This window comes from Myotis daubentonii, chromosome 9, assembly GCF_963259705.1.
Source record: "Myotis daubentonii chromosome 9, mMyoDau2.1, whole genome shotgun sequence".
Taxonomy (NCBI): domain Eukaryota; kingdom Metazoa; phylum Chordata; class Mammalia; order Chiroptera; family Vespertilionidae; genus Myotis; species Myotis daubentonii.
In genome coordinates, this window is record NC_081848.1 from 51,129,234 (window position 1) to 51,150,040 (window position 20,807).

General features: G+C 44.5%; 1 protein-coding gene across 1 annotated transcript in view; it reads left to right on the forward strand.

Annotated features, from left to right (window-relative positions):
- Positions 1 to 20,807, forward strand: part of PARVA (parvin alpha) — a 142,101-nt gene that overhangs the window by 105,374 nt on the left and 15,920 nt on the right. The window contains exons 5-10 of the mRNA XM_059708939.1: positions 7,689 to 7,829; positions 12,049 to 12,164; positions 15,639 to 15,697; positions 17,812 to 17,831; positions 19,131 to 19,192; positions 19,880 to 19,948. Of these exons, the coding sequence (XP_059564922.1) occupies positions 7,689 to 7,829; positions 12,049 to 12,164; positions 15,639 to 15,697; positions 17,812 to 17,831; positions 19,131 to 19,192; positions 19,880 to 19,948 (467 nt within the window). The remainder of the gene's footprint in view (positions 1 to 7,688; positions 7,830 to 12,048; positions 12,165 to 15,638; positions 15,698 to 17,811; positions 17,832 to 19,130; positions 19,193 to 19,879; positions 19,949 to 20,807) is intronic.

The following is a 20,807-nucleotide window of genomic DNA, read 5'->3' on the forward strand; positions in this document are numbered from 1 at the left end:
GATAGGACAAATCTGAAAGAAACAAATGGAATGTCTAGAGATGAAAAAAATGTAATAATGAAATGAGAAACCTCAGTGGATACACAGCTAAAGAAGGAATTGGATCAACTAGAAGATGGCACTAAAGAAATTACCTAGAATGCAATATATAGAGACAACAGTGCAAAAATCAGAATTAAAGACAGATTTTTTTTAAAAGAAGATGCAACATATGGCTAATTGGAGTTCTAGCAGTAGAAGAGAAAAATATTAGAGTATAGGCAATATTTAAAGACATAACAACTGAGAATTTTCTAAAATTGATGAAAGACATGAACTCCCAGATTCAGGAAGCTCTGGGAATCCCAAACAAGATAAAGAATAAGAAATATATACCTACATACTTCATAATGAAACCTAGAAACACTGAAGATAGATTACCTATAAAAGAACAATGTACTGAGTGCTGTCTTTCATCAGGAACAAAAGCCAAAAAAATATTGAAATGAAATCTTCAAGTGCAGAAAAAAAAATTGTCAACTTACAGGTTTATACCCAGAAAAAAAAAAAAAAACTTTTAAAAATGAAGATAAAAATGAATTCATTTTAAATCAACTAAACGGAAAAGGTTTACTGCCAACAGAGCTTCACTCCAGGAAGAAAGAAAATGAATCTAAAAGGAAGATCTGAAATGCAACCAAAAATGATGAGCAAAGATTACCATGGTGGGTAGATTGAAGCAATAATTGAACAAATATAAAACAACCACAATAATGTCTAATTTGTTCATTTAAAAAATTAAGATTGAATCAGAATACTACAAAATTATAGTGCTTAAGTTAGAGGGACATTGGAGTAAGCGTGCTGAGGTCCTTGTATTATTTAGTACTAGAAGCCTGATGCACAAAAATTCGTCCAAGAGTAGGCCTTCCTTCCCCTGGCTGCCAGCACCGGCTTCCCTCCAGCACCCAGGACCTGGGCTGGCTTCCCTCGGGCCACCCACAGACACCTGGGACCAGGGCTGGCTTCCCTGAAGCCCCACTTCATCAGGAAGGACGTCCGGAAGATGTCCAGTCTAATTAGCATATTACCCTTTTATTATTATAGATATTGATAAAGATGCTGATTAACTAAAGATACCGATCAATTTAAGATTCTATTACATTAAATGCATGTGATAAATTTTCTAAGGTAGCTGTTAAAATAAAAATATGTGTAACCTCCATACTAGTAATGGGGAGAAAATTAAATGAAAAGGAATAGAAACTTTAATCCAAGGACATAAGGGAAAGTAAAGGATCAGAAAAGCAATATAATAAAAGTGAATCCAAGTATAGTGGTAAACCCATCAATGTAAATTGACTTTATCCATTTAAAAAAGATTGTCAGACTAGATAACAAAACAAAATCTTGTAGATATGCTAACTACATTTACAAGACAAAGGTTGAAAGAAAAACTGTGGAAATAATTATATATGTTAGATGATTACTAATTAAAAGAAAGCTGTGGTAGCTATTTTTAGATCAGGCAAAATTCGTAGATTTTAAAGCCAAAAGCATTACTACAGAGAATCTCTACATATTGATTGAGACTAACGTTACCAGGAAAATAAGACATTTTAAATCTAAATGCACTTTTGTGAATCAAATGTATAAAATTCAAAATGACAGCCCTCGCTGGTTGCTCAGTGGTTAGAGCATCAGCCTGTGAAATGAGAGGTCATGGGTTCAATTCCAGTCCAGGGCATGTACCTCAGTTGCAGGCTTGATCCCTGGTCCCTATTGGGGTGCATGTGGGTTGATGGGTCTCTCTCACTCGTTTACATTCTCTCTAAAAAAAATCAGTGGGAAAATATCCTCTGGTGAGCATTAACAAAAAACAAATAAAAAATAAAAAATGACAGTCAGAATTACAAAAACCTGACAAATCTATCACAGTGGTAGATTTTTTAAACATATTTCTCTTAACACACTAACAAAAAAGTTCATAAGGATAGAAAAGATTTGGACACTATAATTAACTAGCTATACCTCAAAACCACAGTATTCTCATTCTTTTCAACTGCACATGGAAGACTCAAAAAACTTGACTGTGTCCACAAAGTAAGTCTCAACAGACCAAGTTTTCTGACCATGATACATAAAAAAAAAAAAAAAATTAACCCTCCCCATATAATTGGAAACACAAATACATAACTTAGGACTCACTCATACTAAAACAAGGATGGATGTATTCTACTTCTTTGAGAAGTGGTTACATTAATATAATAAGAATTATATGGCAACATTTTCACCAGGACATTCAGTTCTTCTACCATTCAGAGTAATTGAGTTTTTCTTCCTTGTATTGATACTTCAGAACTTTTGAATAATGCTGTTTCATTTTTCGCTAACTTCAAAAACAACTGAAAGATTCACAAGATAATTCTACTTGAGAAAATTTTCTAAAAAGCAAAATCATGCCTACTACTTTACAACAAGTTAAACTAATGATGAACAATTTTCAGAACTATGGCAACATATGAATGACAATTTCCTGGAGGACTCAAATTTCTGCAACAGAAAATTTCCATAGTGCTAGCTAAAATTTGCCTAATAAAGAACAAAAGAGGAAAACTATGAGTCTTGAAAAACAAATTTTCTTTAACTCCTTAGCAACAGGGAATGAGTTCTATTATTTAACTATAGGACTATTGGAGTGAATCTCTTAAATTTTGAGTGCTGAATATTTTTAAAAGGGGGCTAGGAATAGCAGAAAAGGTTCTTATTTAAATCTTTTAAAATGTCATAAAATTGAAATAAGTGATATAAGCTTACAAAGTAGAGATGACTGCATTTTATCTTATTTGCATGTCCCCCCTCCCCCCAGAATGCTAAAAATTCAGATAAACAATAGAACTATTAAGGGGATTTGGTGAGATAACTGTATTCAAGGAGAAAATCTGTAAGGTAAGGCAACAATTTTTCTTTCTATCACCAATAATCATTTGGTAACACACACACACACACACACACACACTAGATGTTTATTGAAACTTGATTACCAATTGGGAAAAGTAGGATATAACTTGACAGGGGAATGGTTGAATAAAAAAGGTTCATAGTCCTATAAAAGAATGAATTATATTGATAACCTATCAATGTAGAAAGATACCCATGATATATGTTTGAGTGAGATATATCATATCTATATATATAAAAGCCTAAGTGACCAGTCAACCGGTCGCTATGATGCATACTGACCACCAGGGGGCAGACACTCAATGCAAGAGCTGTCCCCTGGTGGTCAGTATACTCCCATAGCCAACCTCCCCTGGTGTCTCCCCTCAGCCACTGGCCCCGATGGGGACTGGGCAAGATGGCCCTGATCAGCTCCCATTGCTGGCCAGGCTGAGGGACCCCACCCATGCACAAATTCATGTACCAGGCCTCTACTAGAGACATAAAGAGGCTGAAAAGACTATAGAAACGACTGATAAAGCTGAGAACTGGTTTGTTCGTTTTTTTAACCCTTTGAGTGCCAACCAATATCCTAGGAACTATGCTAAAATTGCCAAGGCATTTTTGCTGATTTTACAGCAGTTTAGGAAAAAAATTATGAATCGCAAGTAAATGAAGTTACATATTCAAAAACTTAAGGAAACCTTTACCACATTGACAAATTTAGCAATATCATCATCCCTAATAAAAGCAGACTTAGAACTGGACACCATTTCGAAGCTTTGATAGCAGTCCCGGCACTCTAGGGATTAAGGTAAACAAAATTGTCAAACCTTTAGCTAGACTCATTAGAGGGGCAGGGTGGGGGGAAAATAAAATCAGACATTACAGCTGACACTGCAGATACAAAGGATCATAAGACACTACCATAGTGAGCCCTGCCTGGTGTGGCTCAGTTGATTGGAGCATATCCTGTACACCGAAAGGTCACAGGTTTGGTTCCCACTCAGGGCACATACCCAGGTTGCAGGTTTGATTCCAGGTCAGGGTTCCTATAGGAGGCAACCAATGAGCTTTCTCTCCCTAAAATCAATAAAAACATATCCTCAAGTGAGGAATTTTAAAAATCACACAAAGAGATATCACCTCACACCTGTTATAATGAAAGACAAGAATTATGTGATGGCAAAGATATGAAGTAAAGGGAACCCTGTGTACTGTTGGTGGGAATGTAAATGGTGCAGCCGTTGTGGAAAAATATATGGAGGCTTCTCAAAAAAATTAAAATAGAACTACCATAGGATCCAGCAATTTCACTTCTGGGTATTTATTTACCTAAAGAAAACAAAACCACTAACTCCAAAAGATAGATGCACCCCCGTGTTCCTTGAAGCATTACTGACAATAGCCAAGCTATGGAAACAATGTGTCTATCAATGGATGAGCAGATATAAAGAAAATGTGATTTATGTATGTAATGAAATTTGGCCATAGAAAAGAATAAAATTCTGAAATTTGCAAGAACATGGGTGGACCTTGAGGGCATTATGCTGGTGAAATAATTCAGACAGACAGATACCATATGATCTCACTTATCCTATATAATAAAAGCCTAATATGCAAATCGACCAGTCGCTATGATGTGCAATGACCACCAGGGGGCAAATGCTCAATGCAGGATCTTCCCCCCGGTGGTCAGTACGCTCCCACAGGGGGAGTGCCGCTCAGCCAGAAGCTGGGCTCATGGCTGGCAAGTGCAGCCGCAGTGGCAGGAGCCTCTCCCGCCTCCACCGCAGGAGGGCAGTAAGGAGTGAGGGGTCCCAGACTTTGAGAGCCCTGGACTGTGAGAGGGCGCAGGCCAGGCTGAGGGATCCCCCCTCCCCCCCAAAGTGCACGAATTTCATGCACCGGGCCTCTAGTATGTCAAATAAAAGAAAAACAACAAAGAACAGATTGGTGATTGCCAGAGACAGGGACATGAGGGTAAAGGGGGTAAAAAAAAAAAAGCAAACACACAAGCAAACAAAAAAGAGTTATACCTGCCCTAACCGGTTTTGTTCAGTGGATAGAGCGCTGGCCTGCGGACTGAAGGGTCCCAGGCTCGATTCTGGTCAAGGGCATGTACCTTGGTTGCGGACACATCCCCAGTAGGAGGTGTGCAGGAGGCAGCTGATTGATGTTTCTCTCTCATCGATGTTTCTAACTCTCTATTCCTCTCCCCTCCTCTCTGTAAAAAAAATCAATAAAATGTATATTTTTAAAAAAGAGTTATACCTATATATATTGACATAGAAAAATACTCATGTCCTTGAGTGACAAAACCTGTAGTAGAAAAATGTATACACTGTAATCTCACTTCATTAATGAGAGAGAACTCTGAGTTCTCTGTGTATTATGAACATGAAGCGATATACCTAGAACTGGTAATTAGGGTTACCTCAAGTTAGCCTCTCCTCAAGTCCACATAATGCCAACGCTAAAATAAAATATCCAACCATAAAATTAAAGGCAAAAAGGAAAACCCAAAGCATAATTACTAAAGCGGAAAAAAGGACCGCGGAGTTGCATTTTCTAAAAAATTAGGAATGCAAAAGAAAGCAAGCTTTAAAAGTTCCTCTGAATAAACAATGCCAGATGCTTAAAGAAAAAAAATCTTTAGGAAAAATGCATTATAATTTTAGCGTCAGACTACTTAAAAATATTGGTGGAACCAGAGAAACAATGACTGTCCTAGTATGTACTGTGTAAAATCCAAGTTTTTAGAAATGAAAACAGAATGGACCAATAGTGCAAAAAGAAAGAAGAAAGAAAGAAAGAGAGAGGGAGGGAAGGGGAAGGGGAAGGGAAGGGAAGGGAAGGGAAGGGAAGGGAAGGAGGGAGGAAGAAAGGAGGAGGGAGGAAGGAAGGAAGAAAGAAAAGTGATTGACGTAGGAAACAGACTCAGAGACCTAAGCTATTCACTCCTAGAAGGCCAAAGCCGGCAGGCTATAAATATGGAAATCATAGGCAATCGGCAATCGTATAACACAATAAGGCTAGCTTACAGTGGCTCTCATGCTGCCACTCCTCCCCTCCGGCCTCCCAGCCCACTCCCAGGACAGTGTCGCCTTTCTATCCCAGCAGTTTCCCTCTGAGCCAAGATAAGGTTCACAGGTTTCCTTAACCTAGCACTTCCGGCAGCCTCTACCAAACTCCCCCCACTGCAGTGGCAATGGAAGATGACAACTACCTGTCGTTTCTTCAGTAGGAGAGGATCCAAGATAGGAATTGACAGCCTAAAAATGGAAAAGGCTCATGGGGCCTTTTCCAGGTGTAACATTCAAGAGGAAGACATTTACATGCAGACTTGCTAAATCCCTGAACTTTAGAAATAAAGAATGATGGCTTCGGGCAACTACAGAGGAAGTTAATATTTCAGGCCATCAGAGATAAGAATAGCTGGAGAGCATCCTATTAAAGCACTGAAAAGAATTAAATGCACTGGACCTGCAGGAATTCTCCAGGGCAACCTCATCATTACCCAAGGGGCATTTGACTGGGATCAGCTAGAGCTGCTTGAAAATAAAATAAGTTAGCAATAGGGGAATCATTGATGTATGGTAAAGTTTAATTACTTTGTATGACAGCCTCTAAAAATGAGGGGAAAAGATACTTTAAAGACATTTCAGAGTGTCAGTTCTATTAATCCTGAATGAGGTGTGGAGGGCAACTTGGATGCATCTAATAGCAGACAATGTATTTCTTGTTAGAGAGTCTAAAATTCTTTCTAATAGACAAGCATAAGAATTTAGACAAATAAAGGCAAAGCACAATCTAATTATTTTAAGTATTAAGCGGTTATATTATTGCATACAATAACCATTGATCTTAAAACATACCATTATATAAGTACCACCCAAAAAGAGAAAAAAGAAAAACCCTACGCAAAGCTTCGTTACTACTTAGAATTTTTATTTTCTGTTTTGAAACTGCTCTTGTCTGCTTATTGAGACATGGGAGTAGCCACACTAGCAGAGCTATGACCAAACGCACACACGTGGAAGCGTGAAAACTCACATCTTCTACCTGCCTGACTGTACTTGTAGAGTGCCATCAATTTTAAGACACAACCTGGTTTCAGGGTTGTTAAAATCTTTAAAAAAAAAAAAAAAAAAGTGTGCCTTAGAATTGATGAACTAGGACATGCCTAATAAGTAACTTTCCAGGAGGGTTTTAAAGGAAAGAAGGTACTTAAAACAGATAACTATGACTCAGCGTGACACATATTATACTACGGGGTGTACAAAACGTCCTGAATAAGGACTTGCCCAGGGGAAGCACAGAAGGCAGAATGGAAAAGAGGAGGGAGAACCCCCAGAATGATAGGGGGAAAAGAGTTCAAATATGACGGACTGGGTTAAAGGCCCCACTTCTAAGGTCCTGGACTTTTATAATTTGGGGATTCAAGGTTTTCACCTACTGGCCCTACCAGAGCCATTGTCAGACGAGGAGGGGAGAGCAGTGTCCCTCATCCACAGGCATACCTCAGGGATCCTGTGGGTTTGGTTCCAGATCCCTGCAATAAAATGAGTCATCATCTTTTTGCTGGGGCTGGCCTTCAATTTGTAAAAAAAACACAACGTCTCTGAAGAGCAATAAAGCAAAGTGCAATAAAACGAGGTATGCATGTGTATGTTGATCGAGCGAGTGAATGTGTGAGGGCATGCATATGAGTTGGGGTTGACTGTGGCCAAAGATCACAGCTGTTCTCTTTTCCTGTGTCGCCCCAGAGAAACTGGAGAGTGAGAAGCTGAACGTGGCCGAGGTCACCCAGTCAGAGATTGCGCAGAAGCAAAAGCTACAGACTGTCCTGGAGAAGATCAACGAAACCCTGAAACTTCCTCCCAGAAGCATCAAGTGGAATGTGGACTGTGAGTGTTACCAAGAGAAAGGGCTCTGGTGAATGACGCCTGTGGTCTGTACCAGGAGGTTTCCCCAAGAAGCCAGCCAGGAAGCTGGCCGGCCCTGTGTGGGTGCAGGCCCATTCGTCTTACTAAGGAGGGACACATCTCCCACACAGAGGACTCTCTGGGACAAGTGATGTTAAAATCCAGGGTGCCTTTTCTGTAGGCGCTCGTGTAAGATGGGGAGAGGAAGGACACGTGTTCATTGCGCTACTTCCGTGTCCCAGCACGACCTTCTGAGAACACTCTTCTAGGGGCTTCAGGAAGCAGAGATCCCTAAGTGCAGGCAGCTGAGAAGCCGGGGGTGGGGGGGGGGGTGGGGGGGTGGGAGGGGTGTTGGGGGGGGTAAGGGCATGGCTCTAGAACAGCCGTGGGCAAACTACAGCCCATGGGCCGGATCCGGCCCATTTGAAATGAATAAAACTAAAAAAAAAAAACAGAAAAAAAAAAAAGACCGTACCCTTTTATGTAATGATGTTTACTTTGAATTTATATTAGTTCACACAAACACTCCATCCATGCTTTTGTTCTGGCCCTCCGGTCCAGTTTAAGAACCCATTGTGGCCCTCGAGTCAAAAAGTTTGCCCACCCCTGCTCTAGAACAATACCCACAGCCTTCCTCTCCATCACTCATTTTCCAGAAGAGAAGATATGGCTGACATTGTAGGCACTGGAACAGGATTTTTCAGTTCAGGTTTCACAGCTAGATAGGTCAAGGATCTCAGAGAGTATGAACCATTCATTCTTTTGCTGCCTCAAGGGCCTAGATGTCTAATATGGACTTAATGAGTCTTTATCAGAACCAACATTCAATCAGCAAATCGGTGACTCCAGAGTGACGTTATTTCCTGTGGGGAGTCCAGAGTTGTTTAGTTGCTTGCAGTAGATAAAAAGTGTGCATTTAGATTGATAACATGATTTAGATTGTGTTCTTTGCCTTTGTTTTAAGTATTAAAGGGTTCAATACTATATCTTAGTGAACCCAATTATAAAACCTAAAATGGACACATCCTCACCCCCCCACCCCCATAAAAACACCTTTCAAACTTAGCAAAGAAAAAGGAATCTTCACCTCTCAGCGTAGAGATCCAGTAACTGCCAGTGAGAATCTCTTCAGCATGTTTCTAACATCTGACATTGGAGGCGAGACACCAAGTACCTCCTTCAGCATAATTACACCTTTGCTCGCACAGTGTGAAAAGCCGCCTCGCACAGCACAGGGAACAGGGCATCCTCTGCCAGGGAGACATGGGCAGGAGGGGGGACGGGGGAGGCCGTGGCTCTGGGCCCTAGATGCTGTCTGTGCTGTGTCCCGGGCGTGCTAATAGTGTTCAGTGGGGAAGGAAGGGAGGAAAAAGGAAGCTTGATCACTGGTTTGAGAAATGTACCTGCATTTTGGAAATCCACAACAGTCATAAGCATCAAAGTCCTCTCATCAAGACCCCTGCTTAGTTTTTTGGGGTTTTTTTAATCCTATTTCCCACTCCTTTGAATACGGACCATCTCCACGTACCCTTCCAAACAAAACCCTTTCTCACTTACGAGGGAACCCACCTGGGGAAAGGCTCGGATAGAAGAAGGGGACTTTTAAAAGCCACACGAGGACCACCATCATGTTCACTGTCATTTCTCATAGGGAAATGTGCATGAGTAAAATAATCGCTCACACTGCCACTCTCGTCTGGCTGTTTTCATCTTCGCCCCCTACTCTCCACATCAACGCATATTTTTACTTGATGAAGTCAGGTGCATCAGGTGTTTTGTTATTTTCTCTTAGTAGTAAGTCATACATATTTTCTGTATTCCCATGTGGTCTTCAGAGTTACTGTTTCTGATAGCCGCTCTTTCACTGGGTAGATCCCCTAGGTAACCTGAACCCTTTGGCGTTGATCCTTTCAGGACGTTTGGCAGCCTATTGCTGAATGCCTCAGGTTGTGTCTCTTTTTGCTTTTCTTGAATTAGTCCCTCATAGATTCCCAGAAGGGAGATAAATGACGAGGTGGGAGGGAATAATTATTTCCATGGCAGGCTCCCTAGAATGCCTCGGGGCTTCAAGAACTGCTGGGCCTGTTTACAAGCAGCCCTGGTTTCTTCCCGTGAGGAATGTGGCAGGCACAGCCCTGGGGGAAGCTCCGTCCCTCCGGTTATCTTTCCTGGTACTTTGAGGACATTGTGTCATCTTTCCAGGCAGGATAAAGGGGTGAGGAGAAGCACCTGTGTGGGGGGGGCGGGGGGGGCTGCAATTAGGACTCAGGGACCAGGGCAGCTGTCCTTTTTTCATCTGTTTTGTCTAACGGCTTTTAGAACAAAGGGTTTCTCTGCTTAAGAATAATAATAAAATTGCAAACCACTGGTCTAAACGAACCTTTTGCTAGTGGATAGTGTTTTCTAGATATATTACACAATAATGAACATCTTTGTACATGTAGTGTGTGTGAGAGAGAGAAACTGTATAATTATTTCTTTTGGGGGAAAAATTCCCCGGACAGAGCATTCATTGAAAGGGTCTGGCATCGGCTTGGTGCCATGACATTGCTCTCTGTTTTGCTCACCAGACAGTCACGATGACATACACTGTCACCAGTGTGCAAGAACAAGCTTTGGGCTATAGCTTTTCCAGCATTGTGTTTTGTGATTAAAAGGGAGGAAGGTAGCAAATGTCCTACAACCCTGGGTGACTAGACTGAGGGTGTGGCAGTTCTGACCACGTGAGTGAGCACACCACCTCCGGAGCCTTCTTTTGAGGCTGTTACGACGGGTGACACTATTGACAATGCTCAGAAGCTCAGAACTGAAAACTTCTGGAAGGCGGAGTTAGAAGCAGATCTTGGCTGTTTGCTGCTTGATGGTGGTGTTGAGCTGCTGTTCGCAGTCCATGGAAAGCCTTGTGATAATAAGCTCTAATGAGTTCCCAAGGAATGTCTGAATCACTTCCTTTTCTTGGTGATTTCTCAAGGCTTCTGTAGAGCAGACTCATCAATCCTAGCCCAGACAGAGGACACCCTAACGCTGAGCCCAGGTCATGCTAAGTATGCAAAAGGGGCATTTTTCTGTTCTTGCCTTGCATGACCCCTGTAATGAAGAACCACGAGGCTGGTAGGACTGTGAAGACAGGTAAAGTATCTGGGGGATCTTCCCTTTCATGAGAAACAAAGGGGAGAAAGTGGTTTAATTGCCTAGATGCCAGGCACTTTCTCAGATTATAATAAAAAGTATCAACCATTCCTGGGCATCTGCTTCGGGCTAGGAGCTTTGCTTACATCATCTCTGGAAGTGCTTTACAACCGATATTTCTGCACAGGCACAGCTATCCCCACTGTGAAGATGAGCAGATTGAGGCTCCGAGTCCTTGAGTGGCCTCCCAGAGGTCTTGTCGGCAGTAAATAAATGGTAGAGTTGTCAAGTCAGAACTCAAGCTCCAGTCTTCCCAACCGTGTGTGCACCCCCATTACATCACCGTACTTTTCTCCTCAGATCTACTGAGAAAACTATAACCCAATAGTTGCCCAGATTTCTCTAGTATAAATGGCTTAGCATCTAGCACATCGCTCTGTAACTACAGAAGCCAGCTGGTCCTGAACACTTCCTCCCAGCTATTCCCCAAGGGGCACTGCCTACACTGACCATACCTGACACTCAAGAGAGCAACAAAGCCCTTTTGATATCTGTCATGCTTTCCTCCAGGGATCTAGAGCCCTCATCAAAGGGGGAGGTGTCCAGCGTTCCTGACTCCGTGTCCATGTATTGAGAGCCTGCTTCGGGTAGAGCCTTGGGACAAGGGTAGTGGTGATCATCCAAAGGGCTCACAGTCAAGTGGGAAGGGAAGGAGGGTGCAAAGCAGACATGCCCATGGTTGTTAAAATAGAGTGAACAAAGACATGGAGGTGATGGAGAGCTGATCAGAACTCAGAATTCAGCCACTGTCAGGGTCTCTGTGGGAGCCTTGGATCAAAGCAGAGGGCACGGCCTTGGAAAGCCAGCAATGGCATGATCTAAGAAGCTAGCTCCTTGGGACCTGGCCAAGAATGAGGCGGCCCAGGGTGAGGCCTGCGATGACCAAGGGTGTCCCCTGATCCTCAGGGGTGGGATGACAGGGGCAGTGGATGTGATGTGATACATTTCTGCTTGTATCTGCCTAGAACCTAGAAGAAGATTCTCTAATTTTTTACATCATCTTTTATTTCAGCTGTTCATGCCAAGAGCCTGGTAGCCATCCTGCACCTGCTGGTTGCTCTGTCCCAGTATTTCAGGGCCCCAATCCGACTGCCAGACCATGTTTCCATCCAAGTGGTTGTGGTCCAGGTAAGACAGATACCATGCGTGCAAAGGGTGGGAGAGTGTGTGCTTGTATATGGAATGCCTTAGGTGGGCAAGTACCTGGGGTTTGCGTGTTTTTGTCAGGAGGGTGTCTGTGTGTATGGTGTGTATGTTTGTGAGGTGTGTCTAAAAGGATAAGGAGGAAAGAGGTGTGTGTGTGTGCATGCACACCCTGTAAACCATAGAGAATCATCTTTTGGGTAAACAGTGGTGCACAGGTATGGGGAGGAGACAGACATGAGGGCACATGTGCATGTGTATGCGTGTGTTTGAGAGACCTGACTGGCCAGGCCTGGATTGAGGACACTGCCCCTTTTCACCCGCCCCGAGCAGCACAGCTGGGCTCTCAAGTCATCTTTTCCAGATCATTGGATGGAATTTCCATTCACATGGCTGTGTAATTTCCACAATGAGGGTGTGCACTCTCCCTGTGACTATCTCATTCTACCCCTAACCCCATTAGATACTCAAATTCAATTTTATTTTCCAACTTTATGCCATTTAGCAAAAGGTCATTTGGTTTGCTTGTTTCTGTTCTTTTCCAAATAAACATGCTGCAAGGGAAGACTCCCCTTATAAGCAGCTCCCAGAGTATCCAGGGATCTGGAATAGAGAATGATATGGCAGTTCGGCGTCCAGTGGTGAGGACGGGCCTGGAGAGCTGGTGAGCTTTGCAGCGCCAGGCCAGGCAGGCCAGTTTCCAGGACAAAAGGTCTTTGAGCTGAGCTTTCAGGGATCAGATGTGAATGGAAGAGGACTTGGGGGTACTCAGTTGTGCCCTAATGAAAAAGTATTTCTTTTACACCTTCTGGGTACTGTACACATCAAGGGGGCATAATAGAACTCTGACACCTTGGCCCTGCCCAGAGATAAACAGCAGCGAGGGCTATCAAGGGCCCACAGCCAATGCGAATGTGTGTGGTGCAGACATTAAGTGCAGGTGACTGAAAGGGACTAATTGGCCTCATTTATTGAGCACTCAACTGTGTCAAGCATGGTGCCGAGCATTTTCTGTCTGCTGTGGATACGTGGCCAGCCCAGAGCTTCCTGATCCAAGCATCTTCCTAGTGAATCCAGGCCATCTCTCTATTATGTTATTTTTACCCATCAATAATGTGTGAATCCGTTTCATTATATTTTTTTAAAACTATGATTCAAGATCTGAGCAGGAGAAGAGGGGCTCCTATTTTGAAACAGTGGTCACTGCAAGCCCATGCCTTATTTTGAGCTCAATTATGGGCCATCTGAAGGCTGTTGTTGGTTTAATTTGTCCTGTAGGCAGCCTTGTTAGCATGAGGGAGAAAAGAGGACACGTTACATAAAATGGCATCAATGCACGTCAGGTTTTATGGGGTGTTTTGCTTTATCAAGCTGAACAGGCACAGAAGCAGGACTCGGAATTGGCCGTGAGTCACTGAACGACAGAGAGCTCTTTGGGGAACAGACAGTGGATCGAGGTGAATCAGGACGCGGGCTGAGGGGTCATTTAACCCAGATTTCTTTTCCATTGTGTACAAAGGCATTTAATTATGTGTGATGTGTGGCTGAGGTTTTATATCTGTGAATGGCCTCACAAGACAAGGACACAGATTCCATCGGCCCCCCGTGAAAATGTTTCCTCTGTTAAAGGTGTATTTGGGAAAGTTCTGATTCATCCTCAGCGGGTCTCCTTTCAGTGATGCTTACTTCCTCTTTTGCTTTGCTAGTCCATTCCTCTTCATCTCTTTCAGATATACTCTTTACCCAGCTTTAGCTTTCCTTCTGTCAGAGTCTTTTGCAAGGACCCTAGATTCTGTGACTATTGAGAATGTGAAGAGAAGGTTCTGGAAGTTTTGGCAGGAGCGTCAAGAAGGCAGGTTTCAATAGACACGAGTGCCAGAAGGTCCTTGTGGACACTCACCTCAGCCTTTGAGGAAGATGAATTTGCTGTGACAACTGATTTCCACGCCCAGACCACCCTCCAAGGGCCTCTGACTATGCAGGAACCTGATGCAATGACTCTCCCTGCTCATGCCCACCTGAAGGTCCTCCTGCAACTGAGCACTGCTTCATTAGCTCCCGTGCCCACCCAGCGAGGATTAAATTCTAAACCAGCACTCACTTGGCTCCCCATTGACTCATGGCACCCTCCCTGCAAACCTCCCCTCAATGCATTGTGCTCTGACTCTGCCTGTTTGCTTAGGCCAGTGGTCGGCAAACTGCGGCTCGCAAGCTACATGCGGGTCTTTGGCCTCTTGAGTGTGGCTCTTCCACAAAATACTATGTGCGGGCACGCACGTACAGTGCGATTGAAACTTCGTGGCCCATGCGCAGAAGTCAGTATTTTGTGGAAGAGCCACGCTCAAGGGGCCAAAGAGCAGCATATGGCTTGAGAGCCTCAGTTTGCCGACCACTGGCTTAGGCCATTCCTCCGGGGGAATGACCTCTCCTCTGTGCCCTTTGAGTGCCAGTTCAAGAACTCCTCCCCTTGGACGGTTTCCCTGACCATCCCCCGCTGAACGTGCCTGCCTTTGTCCTGCATTCAGCACTTTCTCTCTGCATAGGGTGACCATGTGATTTATTACCCAAGACACTTTTGAGAGCAAAAGGGATCCAACTAATAACTGACCTGGGTCATCAGGCAAAAACCCTGTTTGGGGAAAACCATTCTTACATACCTGCTTCATCTATGACATTTCACTCTCTAAGTTCCTCAAGTATTTGCTCCAAGTCCAACACAAGGACTTGTCCATAGAAGGTACAAATTAGGGGATTGTACTTAGAAGGCACTGATCAATGAAACAAAGAAGAGAGGATGAAGTGATGGGAGTGGGTGGAATAGATGTCAGATAGATGGGTAGGTAGGTAGATGGGTGGATGGATGGATGGATGGATGGATGGATGGATGGGCTGGGTGGGCCTCTAAATTACTTAACCTTTGCTCAGAGAGTAAGCTAATTACCTGAGGACTGTACTGGTTATTTGAAAGCTCCTGTATTTATCCATTAAAAAGAAGGAAAAACAAACAAACTCTCCCTCTATTTGAATTCTCCAAGCTGGCCTTGGTTCCTCCACCCCAGCCCCCCAGCTGAATGTGTTTCTCAGCTTTCCTCTGTGGCCCCAGCTGGAGGGCAGACACACCCTGGCCTTCATTTCCATTTGGTTTACTGTGGATTACTCCAGGAGGCAAACAGTTTGCTTCCAACAGAATGTCTTCCAATAAAGAAAGAAAAGATTCACCATCCAAGAAACAGCCTACTTGTTTGGACTAAACACGAGCTGCACTGAAGTACGAATGGTACGGTCCAGGCCCGGGAAGCCAGGGGCCTTGTTTCACTTCTGGAAGCCTCTCAACTCCAGACTCACTTTCTTAAACACCAGTAACGTTCTCAGTATCAGGAATGCTAATCAGTATTTTGTATTTTTCTAAAGCATATTTTTCTCTCCTCCTCCCAACCCTTCTCCCCACCCCCGTTTCAGAAACGAGAAGGAATCCTCCAGTCTCGGCAAATCCAAGAGGAAATAACTGGTAACACAGAGTATGTCAACACCATTGTTGCCAGCGATTCTGTAATGGAACACAGATGTTTCTCCGAAATTCGTCCATTTGCTGATATTTAGTTTTCATTTATTGGGATTGCAAGAGGGATTATACTTCAGCCAATGATTATAGCTTAGCCTTTTCCATGCATTCAAAACATGCCTCTCAATGCTTAAGGTACAAACTTGGGTGGGGAAGTGGGGAGAGAGAATTAGCAGTGATTGAAAAATTCTAATTTTGTGGCACTCCGGGAAAAAAGTATGCCCCCAAAAGCCAACCAGCATGAAATCGTCATGCCATAAACATGGACTTGAATTTAAATTGTTAGCCTTCAAAAGGGACGTTTTTCTTCCTTTTCTGAATCTGATTGATTTGGTCACATGCCATGACCCAGAAAGCCCCTCTCTACCTTAGAGGGGTGTTTTTTGTTGTTTTCACTTACTTTAAGAAATTGGAATATCAAAACATGTAAGAGGTTTGCTGTGGGGAAGACAAGCTTGGTCTTAAGCAGAAAGAGCAGGACCATGTGTGGGTTTGAGATCCCTGGGCAGGGCTGGCCCTGGCCACAGGCAAGGCCGGGCAAAGTTCGTTTTATGCATCCCCTGGCTCCATCTCTCCTCTATCCTCCCTTGAACAAGAAGAACGAAGTGAAAAGAGCCGAGACCTCTAATCCAGCCTCACTTGAGTTCAAATCCAGACTCTGCCACTTTACTCACCTGTTAGTCTCTTAACCTCTCCGACCTCAGTGTCTTCATCTCTGAAGTGGGGAGCATTTTGCTAACCACAGAGTGTGAGGATGTGACGTGGGAAGAGCTCTGCCTTCCCTTTCCCATGTCCTTCATTGCTGACTTTTCTGGCTTTTCCCCATCACAGCTGACCCACACCAGCCAAGCCTTGCCCAATCTCTAGGAAACTCACTTCCCCTCCCCCATTGTGGCTGATGGAGGTCCAGCGTGCTGTGGACCACACTATGCATGTGCCTTAAAAGGGCCCAGGATAGGGCAGAGATGTGGGGAGGCCCTTCCCCAGATGCCCAGTTGATGGCCTGCCTCCGCACCACTCCAGGGTCCAGTCCTGGCAGCCGAGGGGGCAGCTGATGTACAAGGCACACTGATGCTTGGCCTTGATTCTGTGAGGGGCGGGCTGAAAGCTGCCCTGACAGGCCTGCTGGGAGGAGAATTCCTCACCGTCCCGCCCCCACCTCCCCTCACCTCTGCTTGTCCGTGGAAAAGAGGAAAATGTGTCTGAGAAGATCCTGTGAGAAGCTCCCAAATCAGGGAACATGAAGCTTCAGTTTTCAGAGCAATCTCTCAGCTGCCCCTGTGCTTTCTGTGGCTCCTTTCTGCCACCTTGTCACATAGACAAACAAGGATGCAAACTCCTAATCATTTGACAATACACTCCAGTCTCTGAAGCATTTTTGTATCTGTCAATGTTCATAATACACACGTGAAGCAATGATTGCACCTCCTAAAACCCCACAGCCCAAAGGTGGAGAAGGAGATTATCACTGGTCTGTCCAGCAGTTAACTCCAAGTTCACTGTTCTTTCCAGTGCATTACCCGAAAGTCATCATGTAATGGGTAGTAGAAGCACAGTTGGAATAAACTAAAGAGACCCACTAATGTATTAAGAAAAAAAATATATTGAGCATTTACCTATATACCAGGAATTGTGCTAAAATCTTTCCACTTATTAAATTATGTAATGCTTACAACATGCTCTCCTCATTTTAGAGATAAGAAACCTGGTGCCCAGAGAGGTTCGGTAGCTTGCTCAAGGTCACATAGCACACAAATGGCTCTGTTGGATTTAAACCTAAGTAGTCCGTCTTTAATGCTTGTGTTCTTAGTTCTCTGCTGCTTCACTGCTAAAAGTCCAGTTCCAGTTCCTGCCCTCTTTGAGAAAAACCTATCCTGGAGCAAGGCGAGGTGCAGCTTGATGGGTATCACAGGATGTATTGGGGAGAGAAGAAATTGACCTCCCCAGGCTAATGCCCACAGCACCCTGGGCAGTGAACTTACTAAGTGTAGAATGCCAAGAGAGCTTTGGGGCTTTTCAATCAAGGGCGAAGAGAGAAGATTCACAGTTTTCTTTCTCCTTTTCCTACAGGGCTCTCTCCGGAAGGCATGGTGAGTTGCGTAAGATTGTCCATTGGTGCTGGTGGCTCCCATGGGGGTCTAGTTAATTCTGCAGCAGCTGGGAACCATAGGCACTCAGCTTGCTTCCTGCATGTGTCTGCACCAGCCTGGTGACAGAGCTGCGTGGTAGGGAGGGTCTGCTTACTGGTGGGAAGAGGAAAACTAACCACAGCTGCGTAGTCCTTTCGCAAGTAACCAGACCACTGACATTGCTGGGCCTCTAGATGGGTCCTGGGCAGTCTTGCTCGAAGCGTATGGTGAGAGTAAAGAAAGGAGGTGTATCTACATGCTCGGACTGTCTCCTCTCTGCCCAGCCCTTCTGGAAGCTGCTTCTTTCTCTTTCCTTTTCATAGCTCCTGTCTCTCCCATCTCCCACAACTTTGGGCTTGTTCACAAAATCTGTGAATGTCAGAGGTCACAATCACCTTCCTGGAAGTCTCGGATTTGCCTATCGGTGCAAGAGTAGGGAGATACAGACCCGGAACCACCAACCTTCCCTGCCCCAGGTTTCCCTCCATTATTTCACTTCCCAGTTCAGAGAATGTGGGGAGGGGGGGGGGGGAGGCAGCTAGGAGAGACCTGCAGGGGGCGTGGCTTTGCTACTTCCTATGATCCTGTATTTGCTGTGCATATTTTGAACAATTCCAGTAATGCTAAAACAACTCAGATCAGTTGACATGTCAGAGTCTACTGAGTACATGCATATACTTTCCCGTCTTTCATCTCATAACACACCCGGGAGGTCCATTTCTCAGATGGCATTTTAGAAGAGGAAACTGAGGCACAAAGCACCGAAGTGACTAGGTCACTCAAGAGGAGGAGCTCGCATCCTGTCCGGGGGCTCTGGTTCCCAACCTGCGTATTGATGCACGCTGCTGCCAGGGTGGCTGTCCGGGTGTCCTGGTTTTGATCGCTAGGGGGTGAAGTGATTTGATATTTGGATATCATGCTACCTCCAAAAAGCTTCCGAAACACTTTGCAGCCATGACTAAATCATAATGTAATGAACACGAAGACTGAAGAGAAACGACAAGTCCCCAGTTAAAGTGCCTAACAGAGCCCCTCAGTCCCGGCCCAAAAGAGGTTTGACACAGAGGGTGGATGCATACACATAGCTCCTTAGGTGAGCATAACCCAAATCTCTGCCCTAAACCCAGCTTCTAGAGTTCCCTGCGCAGCCTCAGACCCTAGAAACTTTCCATCTGTACCTGACCATGTGGCCAGGACCTGGGGTGGGCTTCCCACCAGGAATCAGCTGTGTCCTTTCATCGACATTTCCCTCTTTTTCAGAACGTGATGCCTTCGACACCTTGTTCGACCATGCACCCGATAAGCTCAACGTGGTGAAAAAGGTGGGAAAGAGGTGCCCGGGCGGGAAGCAGGAAAGATGGGGGAGGCGGGTAGCAAAACATTTTAGGAAACATCATCCCTATAGCTCGCAAGCTTCCTAAGACTGGTTTTATCACCAAATCTCTGCAAACATGGGCTTTCCTGCTTGATGTCCATTTTTCCTGTCTTGTTCTCACTGGAGAACTCTTCCAGTCCCTTTCTTCTCCCATCAGGATGATAGCGTGTCTCGGGGTTCTGAGACTACTATGAGCACCCTTTGTTCCCACCCTTACTCAACCTCCAGCCGTCCCTGCCTCCACACAGGCACCTGCACCTAGAAAGGGACTGCAAGGAGGGACCCAGTGGGGTCATTTCTTCTCTGGCCCCCTGACCCTGGGGTCAGACCCTCCACCTCTCACTCTCAGACCTCCTAGCTCCTCTCACAGTTTGAATCATAGTGTCCAGGACCGTAAATCTTTGGGAGCCTCCTTTCCTATGAACTCCAGGGGCTTTGCAGAAAAGCCTCCTAGGCTGCTCACGCATCCTCACTCAGCTCGGCACAGGGATCCCAGGCCCAGTGCTCTCAGCGGGGCCTCATCACATGTGGTCACCCTGGTCCTTGTACTCACGGTGGAGTCACAGAAGTGGCCCCGAGGGCCTGGCACTGGTGAGAGCCTCCATCTCAAAGCGGCCTGTGCTTCTCTTTTTAGACTCTCATCACTTTTGTGAACAAGCACCTGAATAAACTGAACCTGGAGGTCACAGAACTGGAAACCCAGGTGGGTGACAGCCCCGAGGGGAGCGTGGGGGCCAGGCCCTGCTCAACAGCTACCATTCCAAGTGCCCCATCCCTGCACGGCCAGGAGGGCTTTCCACACTGACCCTCAAGCTTTCCCAGGAGGGAGGGGATTCTATTCCTGTTTGGACTTTATCTGAATTTACTTTGAAAAATTGCAAGAATATTACATGAATATCTAAACACTCTTCACCTACATACACCAATTATTAATATTTGACCACATTTGGGGTTTCTTTTTTTCTCTCTCTCCACCTAAGCACTTCAGCATACATCTCTTAATAAGAAGTACATTCTCTTAGATAACCACATCCACTGATCAAATTCTGGTAATTTTAACATTGGCAGAATACATCGTTTAGGTTAAACCATATGCAATTGCTGATATTTGACTACTTTTGACAATGTCACATGATTCACAGAAACACTCTATATTCCAATTTTTCCAGTCTCCCTAATATTCTCACATGCAGTATTTAGTTGTCATGTTTCTTTAGTGTATTGTTATAGAACAGATCCTCAGCCTTTCTTTACATGATGTCATTTTTTAAGAGTGCAGGCTATTTGGTTCATAGAATGTCTCTAAATGTCCCTCCATACAATTAGATTCAGGTTATGCATTTTCAGTAGCAATACCACCTGAGTAATGGTGTCTTCTGAGACACTTTTGTCCAGCAGTCCATGACTGGTGACAGTAACTTTGATCACAGGGGTAAGCTTGTGTCCACCAGACCTCCCTACTGCTAAGGTCCTCTCCCTCCTTTATAAGTAATAACTAATCTTTAGTGGGAGATACTTTAAGGCTGTGTAATGTATTCTGTTTCCCGACCTCCTTTCATTTG